Source organism: Austrofundulus limnaeus, unplaced genomic scaffold, assembly GCF_001266775.1.
Source record: "Austrofundulus limnaeus strain Quisiro unplaced genomic scaffold, Austrofundulus_limnaeus-1.0 Scaffold52, whole genome shotgun sequence".
Taxonomy (NCBI): Eukaryota; Metazoa; Chordata; class Actinopteri; order Cyprinodontiformes; family Rivulidae; genus Austrofundulus; species Austrofundulus limnaeus.
In genome coordinates, this window is record NW_013952454.1 from 353,627 (window position 1) to 360,497 (window position 6,871).

Sequence of the window (6,871 nt, forward strand, 5' to 3'; positions counted from 1 at the left end):
AATCACACCTGAGCAATGCATGCCACTAGTTTCTCCATACAGGAGGCGTCTTGAAGCTGTCATTGACAACAAAGGCCTTTTTTTTTTTACAAAGTATTAGATAAATTTCAGTAAGTGTGTTCAATACTTTTTCCCTGTGCCATTCCACATTATTACAAATAACTTCATTTCTGGACATTTGATTTCTTTGTATGTATGGATCACTTGGGTTGTTACCGACATCTGGTGAAAATTTTATGTCATTAGCACCTCTAGTAATATATTTACTGAGAAAAATGGTGACGTGTTCAATACTTATTTTACCCACTGTAAACTTTGTCGATATGGGACCTGTTCTGTGTCGTAGGTCAGCGAGGGGCAAAAAGTTCGAGTGAAGTTCAACATGTTCCGCATGAAAGAACCGGGGGTGGACATCCGTAGGTGTCACAAAGATTACGTGGAAATCATGGCTAACAAGTAAGACTTGATTTACTCCTCTGTTTCAGTGGCAGGTGGTGCTTAAAACACAGTACACAAGGAAAACTGAACGTGGGCGAGAGAAAGGAGTTTTGGTCATGTTCTCATGCTGGATAGACTACTAAATAAATAAATAAACATACAAATAAAAAATATTAATTTAAATTAAAGTTTTTATGAAGTTAAAAAGTTCCTAAAAGTAGTATTGTCCTTATACTGATACTGCATCATTACAAGTAGTTTTTCAGTGCCTCGATACTGATATAAATACTCCATTTAGTATGTTAAAGTTTGTTTTACGTGTTTGAAGATTATTCAAGTTGAAAGAAAGTCTTTAAAACAGGGTTCCCACAGGTCCTTGAAATCCTTGAAAGTTTGTGAATTAAAAAAAACATTCCAAGACCCTAGAAAGTTTGTGAAAACAGCCAAAAATTACACTTGTCCTTGAAAGTCCTTGAATGTTTTTTGGGGATTGAAGTTCTCTATTCACATGACTGATTTTCATCATCTGTAAAAAAAAAAAAAAAAATTATAATAATAAGAAAATAATAATAAAATAAAATAAAGTCTTACATTTGTAGCGGTAGATAACTCTGGATTACGGTAAACTGACGTGATTTTCAACCAGTAACAATGTATTGTTGTTTTTTGTTTGTTCGGCACTGCAATGTTTATTCCTGTGTTTAGTTAATGTTTGTGTAACAGCACATGAATCATGCATGCCATCTTCTCACAGGCGTGTTGGTGAATTGCATAATTACATTTTCTTATATTGTGGACATGAATGTAGGGTTTACATTTAATCCACTTTATTCCATTGATTCTAACTCAACAACTTCTTTGCTTAAATTGAATTTACATGATATTAAACCTGCTTATTGGTAACATTAGGTAATTGACATCGAGCATGGTTCTTCAATTTGAGGAAATTGGTACTGGAAAGTCCTTGAAAGGTCCTTGAATTTGATGTTGACCAAGTTGTGGGAACCCTGTTAAAATTTTCCAACAAAAACAGATACTGTATATTTGATTTGATCCATTTAGAGTGGTTGAAATGTAAACTGTAAGACATTCAATGGACTAGTGATACTACAATCCCAGTATTTCTACCGGTGTTTGTATTGGGACATTTTGAGCATGTTTAGTCTCGGTAACTGGTTTCAGGACACCACTAGTCAAACCTCGTGTGAAAATATTTTGTGTCCCAGGTATTGTGGAGAACTGACTAATTTGGCTCTGACCAGCGACACGAACATCTTGGAAGTGTTTTTTCACTCTGATGAGTCCTATACAGACAAAGGCTTCAGTGCAGAGTACAGCGCCTACGACCCCAWGAACCGTGAGTTGCTTTTTYYCTCTCTCTCAAACATACACAACAGTTTGTAAGATGGATGAAACACTACATCAGGACAGAGACTGCGAGTAACGACTAAGACTCAAAACAATGGAGAAGGCCGACTCAAACAGATATGATTGATATGAGCGTATGAGTTCAACTAATCAGCAAAGATCTTATCGTTACATCYGAACAGTCACACAGGAGGACACTGCTTTTAATGTTTTTTCCATGTTTGACCAAAATTGGTTTATAATTGCAGCGATGTTGCGAACGGTCCCATCCCTTGTACTAAATTGGTCTTAACTATTTGATCTTTTTTTCTTTTATGTGAGCAGCTTGCCCAGGCAAGTTCTCCTGCAAGTCTGGCATATGCATCTCTAAATCACTACAGTGTGACGGCTGGAACGACTGTGGCGACATGAGCGACGAGGCAAACTGCAGTAAGCAGTCCGAAACACTTTTTTTTTCCTTTTATCGTTTTCAAGTTCTCATTTCTTTAAAGAAATAGTTTGCCATTAGGAAAAAAAAGCAACTCTTAGTGTTTTTGTTTTTTTTTTTTGCTGAGGGTTTGATAAGAAGAATGATACCATGTTCATATCATTCTGCTAAATGTTGCCAGCAGTCGGGAAGCTTAGCTCAGCAAAACGGCTGGATGAGGAAGGGAGGAGGGGGGAGACACTTAGCCTGCATCTGTCCTGAGATAACAAAATCTGAGGAGCATAAAAATGACAAGCTGTGGTTTTTATGAGCGAGATCATATCTTATCCACTCCTCAGTGCGAGGTTACCAGACTCTTGGAAATCATTCAGTGCTAATGGCCAAGAAATGGTGCACCGACCTACTAAAACGTGTCTTTTTAAGCTCTCGCTCCGTCCTCATACACTTGTTAAATGAGCCACTCTGAGTTTGTTAAATAGTGAGCTCTGGTTGTTCCTAAGATGTTGATATTTTTGCAAAATGTCAGTTTTGATCTATCTGGAGTGCCATCACTGTCTGATGCTGCTGAGCCAATGATTTCCAAATGATTTATTGCTGTTGTTTTGAGGTCATTTCTGTTCTTCTTTTTTTTTTCAGAATGCGACAAGGACCAGTTTTCGTGTGCGAATGGTTTGTGCAAACCACTGCTCTATGTGTGTGATCGTGTCAACGACTGTGGAGACGGGAGCGACGAGAAACAGTGCAGTAAGTGTTCCCATCGTTTGGAAGTTCAGTTTAGGCAATCAAAGCCTCTTCATTTTCAGGTGGGCAGGCYAACATGAAAACAATAGATTGTTAATTTTTTAAGTAGATTTTATGGAAAGATTTAAAAACAAAAATCTATGGATTCTGACTAGACAGACGAGCTAACTGCTAGTCTGAGCGAGTCCAAGAACAAAGTAGTTTTTTGCTGTCTCAAAACAACTCCAGGCTCTAAAACCTAGTATTTCAGTCAGATTCTAATTTATAAACATTTTTAAGTATATAAGTAGCAGTGGTGGGCACCAGCCCGCTAAAGCGCAAATCTGCTAATTGCAGACCTAAATATTTTGTTTGCGCTTTAGCGGTCTTACTAATTTTTAGAATTCATWAGCGGATTTGCACTTTCTAAAATTAAAATGCTTGTTGCTCTCGGTCACGTTTCTGATTTCGCACAATGCTTTGTGTCTGCTTTCGTAGCAGGAAGGCAATGTTTAGAACGCCCTGTCCCAGTTAAAACAGTTAACGTTTGTAATACATACTAAAATTTTGAATGTATTGATTTATTATACTTTACAATCGGAGCGCCTTTTTAAAAAAAAAGTTTAAATGCTGGAGCTCAATTCTTGACATAATTGGTCGAAGCAATCCGCCAACGGGGTTAGAGACTCAGAAATGATTTAAAGATGTTATGCTGATGAAGACAGACATCTAGTGGTCAACTGGAGCAACTACATGGAAAACTTTCAAATCCATGCTCTTATTTTGAAGTTCGCAGATAGTTTCCTGTGCTTCGTGCTTTCGTTTCCCGTCACAAATCAAATCCGTCATGTACCCAGAATGCATCGCTTCAGTTTTCCAATTAACAGTTTTAAAATTACTTTATTGATGCTTCTTTAATGAAAACTCTACAACAAATGGGCAGCTGTGGTGTAGTGGTAGAGCAGCCGGCTTGGGACCCGAAAGTCTTAGGTTCGACTCCCCGCCATACCCACATGTGGTGGTGTCCTTGAGCAAGACACCTAACCCTAACTGCTCCCCGGGCGCCTCACATGGCTGCCCGCTGCTCCACTTGGGTGTGGATGGGTTAAATGCAGAGCACAATTTCGAGCACAATTTCGTCATTGTGTGGAAACATACACTGATGACAAATAAAGCACCTTTACCTTTAAACAAAAGAAAAACAAAGAATCAGCTGAACTAGCAATCCTCAACAACTTTTTAATTATTACACCAGGAGCCCAAGTTCTGTTTCAGGAAATCACATCCCCAGCTATCGGCGGTTGTAGGATTAAGCTGTAAAAGAGTTCATACACTGCTAGTTGGCAGTGTTGCGCATATATTGTACATGAATTATTGCCAGCTAGTAAGTGTCAAATTGAAAGTGCGCTTTAAAATTAGGTTCTGCTAGTTTTTCTATGCATAAGCGCTTTTGAAGTTGTAGACCTAAATATTTTCATAAGCTGTTTAGAAATTGTGGAGCTAATTTTTGGATTAGCGCTGCCCACCACTGATAAGTACCGTCTATTGATCATTTACGTTTAAGTTAAACAGTTGTCATTTTTCTTAAAGGTTGAAATAAAGGTACTGTGGCATGTATGTCAGACATCAGCTACTCTAAACTCTGAAGATTAGATTTGGCCATAAAACAAATCGTATTGGTCGGCCTTGAATTTAAAGCACAGCCAGAAATGTTGCGTCTGGAAGCGCTGTAGCTACTTGCTGCTACTATCTGCACATGGAAATAAACAGAAACTTCTACGTAAATAACTTAATAATGCAGAACTGATGATTGTGTAAAGGTTTATAAAAACTGTTGGTATTATAATGAAGTACTTGAGATTTGAGTTGTTTTAAAATGGCAGCAATTCTCTTTAATCTCAGCCTCGCTCGAACTACCTATTATCTCAGGAGTGCACTCAGAAGTAAGAAATATTTCTTCAGATGTCATTCAAGAAACTATCTACAACAGGGGGAGATATTATAAACACTAGTTCAACACATCAAAACTGTCGTCGTAATGCAGAGATCCAAAACCTGTTAAATGCTATGCTAGTTGTGCTAAAGGTTACTAGTGTTGTTTCTGACCTGTTATTTTTATTTTTTATGTGTAATGCATGCAAGAAGTATGGAGACAGATGTTATTTTTCATTACTGCTGCAGCTTTATTTATTTATTTATTATTATTATTATTATTATTATTATTATTTAAAATACATGCATGTTTTTTTAAATAAATGCATTTCATCGGTTTCAGGCTGCGAGCCAAACGAGTGGCGCTGTGGGACCGGAGTTTGTCTGCCTCAAGATGTCGTCTGCAACAGTAGGAAAGACTGCGATGACGGAAGTGATGAGGCCTCTTGTAAAAGCTGTAAGTGGTAATACTCATTTCCAGCCAGTCTGTGCCCTCTTCAGTACAACAGAGTATTAGAACCACACAATGCAATATTGCAATTTTTTTTATTTTTTGTATTATAACAAAAACTCATGATCTTGCATGACTTTTCCATTTTCCTCATATGGACAGCCGGCAATGCGCGTCTCTTTGTTTCTGAAGTAGAACCTAATTACTTTTGGGTCACAGTCAGTTTAAATAATATTGATGCCAAAGCATAACTTAAAACATGCCCAACATTCACACAGTGGTAAGCTTTTTTAAATAGGAGTTCTCGTAATATTACGACTTTATTCTGGTGATATTTTGACTTCATTCTTGTATGATTTTTTTTCTCCTAAGATTATGAATTTATTCTCCTAATATTTTGAGTTTATACATGTACAACTTTTTACAAGTAATAGTCCGAATTTTTTCTGGTAATGTTATGACTTTATTCTCATAATATTTCAACTTTATTCCTGTATGACTTTTTTTCTCGTAAAATAAAAAAAGATTCTTGTAGTGTAGCCCTGATACTCCTACGTGGATTTAAACTTTTTATATCTTGTTACACAGAACGTTAAGTAGTTTACAGCACAGCAAAGTTGTAGGTTTAACAAAGATGTCATCAAGACTTCAGCTTAGTCTTCAGAGTACTTTGCTTTTTTTAGTACTTTTTTTTACTCATTTCATTTTCTTCTCCTCTTTTACTCTTCATCAGTTCCCCCCCTCGATTCAGTCTCCCCCAGTCCTAGACGCACACAGAGGGCACGATTGCATTTCCTTTTGATTTTCACTTCTGTGAATAAAGAGGGATATTGGACCTTAATCCCAATCAATACGCCCAATCAATGCAATCTGCTCCTCAATCACAGTGCATTGTGCATTCAAGCCTCACTTTGAAGCCTCGCTGATTGCACAGTATTTTACTGGTTAAATGTGTGTTTTCACTTTGAAACCTGTCTCCCACCCCCAACCTCCACAGCCCCRGGTCTGTGCTCCAACTACAGCTTCACGTGTGCGAACGGCGACTGTGTCAACAAGGTGAACGCCGAATGTGACCGCGTCGACGACTGCGTCGACAAATCAGACGAGGCCATCTGTGGTGAGTGAAATTTAAAATCATCTTTTTTTATTTTTCCCTACTTCACCTTTTTTTAAAAATAGCTGAAAGTGGACCTAATCTTGTCAGTGTCATTCAAGTTAGATTATAGAAGTGAAGTTGAGCCACACGCCTGTTAGGGAAAAAGCCTGGAGGCCTTGGCTGTTTATTTATTTCATTCTTCTTTGAAGGCTGCTCTTGCCATGTCTGAAGTTAAATTATTATTTTTTTCCTTCATTAAAGCCTCGGGGCGTGTCTGCATTTCCATTTCTACTTTTTTATTTTTATTAGTCAACATGCCAGTGTGTCTTATTAAGACTTTCATCCAGTATTTGTGTCATGAGCACCTTCATGAAAAGTTAATCTTATTCTCAGATTTATTTCACTTAATTTTCACATTTTTCACTCCGCTGTAACCCCC

At 37.6% G+C, this 6,871-nt stretch overlaps 1 protein-coding gene across 1 annotated transcript in view; it reads left to right on the top strand.

The window, feature by feature from the left end:
- The window catches only part of st14 (ST14 transmembrane serine protease matriptase), a gene marked incomplete in the record, with an annotated part of 40,963 nt that overhangs the window by 26,782 nt on the left and 7,310 nt on the right, over positions 1–6,871 (top strand). Inside the window, 6 exon segments of the mRNA XM_014008695.1 lie at positions 347–456; positions 1,665–1,795; positions 2,131–2,235; positions 2,870–2,977; positions 5,229–5,342; positions 6,334–6,453. Of these exon segments, the coding sequence (XP_013864149.1) occupies positions 347–456; positions 1,665–1,795; positions 2,131–2,235; positions 2,870–2,977; positions 5,229–5,342; positions 6,334–6,453 (688 nt within the window).